General features: G+C 53.6%; 1 protein-coding gene across 1 annotated transcript; it reads left to right on the top strand.

The window, feature by feature from the left end:
* Nucleotides 1–161: 161 nt before the first annotated feature.
* BDY24DRAFT_419520 (uncharacterized protein) lies at nucleotides 162–1535 on the top strand (the record flags this gene model as incomplete). Its single annotated transcript, XM_076643998.1, has 8 exons — nucleotides 162–211; nucleotides 284–472; nucleotides 570–641; nucleotides 722–838; nucleotides 914–1015; nucleotides 1117–1179; nucleotides 1247–1336; nucleotides 1421–1535. The coding sequence occupies 8 exons, from the start codon at nucleotides 162–164 to the stop codon at nucleotides 1533–1535; spliced, it is 798 nt and encodes a 265-aa protein (XP_076491905.1).
* Nucleotides 1536–1572: the final 37 nt, after the last annotated feature.

Raw genomic sequence — 1572 nt, 5'->3', positions numbered from 1 at the left:
TCTCCCTCTTTCCTCTTTCGACCGTTTTGGTTTCAGCCTTTTCCAGATGCGGCTGGCTGGGTTCTCTTCGGTGTTCAAAACGGTGGAGGAGTCCTTTCTCGTTCTTTCTCCAACCGCCATTCTTGTCGTCCTTCCTTCCCTTCCTCCTCCTTTCCTTCGCCATGTCTACCTTTCGTCGACCCATCCCTCTCGTCGCAGTTCCTTCTCGAAGGTAAGCTGCTCGTCGTCGCCTGCTTATCGAGGAACGAAGCTCATTGCCGTGGTTGCTTTTTTGTGGGAGCAGGACTTCTCCGTCGTTCCCTCTTCCGGCCTCCTCGAGCTCAACCTCCTCCCTCGCTCAACCTTTCCCCCTCGTCCCTTCTCATCCCGTCCTCGGACCTCCTCTTCTTCCGGAACTCTCTCCAGCGTACCCAGACGGTCTCTTGAACGATGATTTCGCAATTCCTTTCCATCCTCTCTACAAGCAGTTGAGGTGCGATGGATTCCGCTCCTGGGTTTCGATCCTGAACCCTTCTTCCTTTCCTCCCTCCGGCTGACTTCGTTGCGTTTCGTTTTTCTTCTTCGTTCAGGTCTCGCTGGGCTCTAGACGATGGGGATCCAGAGGTACTCAGCTCTCGTGGGAACGGGGTGTCGCTTTGGAGGTGGGTCTCAGTCCTGACGCTTTTTCTCGATCTCTTTCGCCAGCTGACTTCGTTCCCGTTGCTCTTGTTGCCTCTCTCAGTTCTTCGGATCCCGAAGCAGTCTTTCGAGATCCTGTCCCTGATCTCTCGAACGTTTCGGACGTACCTACCTTTGAGCAACGTTTCGATCCTGCCGAAGACGAGCCGTGGCTTGACGCGTGAGGTTTTCTCTCCTTTTCACCGCAATTTTGATTCGAACTGAGCCTCTCTCGTACTTCGCCCTGTTCATCCAGACCCACCTCTGTTCCCTCGCTCGCTCGTGACGTACCTGCAGTCGAGGATCGTCTCCATCGCCTTCAAGATCTCGCTCACGTTTCCATTCAGCTTTCTCACTCGTCAGTTCTGAAGCTCTGCCAGACCAATGGCAGTCGTCTCCTGCTCTCCTCGTCTCTCAATGCAGCTTTCTGACCTCCTCCTTTCCTTGTATCACTTTTAGTTCACTCTCTACCTTTTCGCCAACCGCGTCGGAGCTTCGACTGTTGGCTTCAGTTCCGGAACGGTTAGTCTTCTTCCTCGAGCGAGCGATGACTCTCCCGTTACTGACTTTCTTGCTTGTTCTTTTGTAGGTTTAGGGTTGATCCCGACGAGTGGGAGAGCGAGGCCGATCAAGGTCGGGGCGTCCGTGGTTCAAGTCAGGACACGGATCGTTCGGACAGGTTCGTTTTTTTTCCTAACCACCTACCCTCTCTCTCAACCGTTCCATCCCTGACTTATCCCTCTTTCTCTTCGTCTTTTTTCAGCGGTCCTGATCTCGATTCCGAGGTGGAAATGGATGAGCCACCTCCTTCGCTCTCGCTTACTCCTCGCCTTCCGTCTTCGACTCCGTTCAGTTCGTCGGCTGGTGTTCGAGCGTAGGTCTCTTCTTTACCATTTCTTTGTTTTATACCGTCCC

The sequence above is a fragment of the Mrakia frigida genome (genome assembly GCF_051309035.1).
Source record: "Mrakia frigida strain ATCC 22029 unplaced genomic scaffold BDY24scaffold_105, whole genome shotgun sequence".
Lineage (NCBI taxonomy): Eukaryota > Fungi > Basidiomycota > Tremellomycetes > Cystofilobasidiales > Mrakiaceae > Mrakia > Mrakia frigida.
This window is presented reverse-complemented; position numbering and strand designations above follow the sequence as displayed.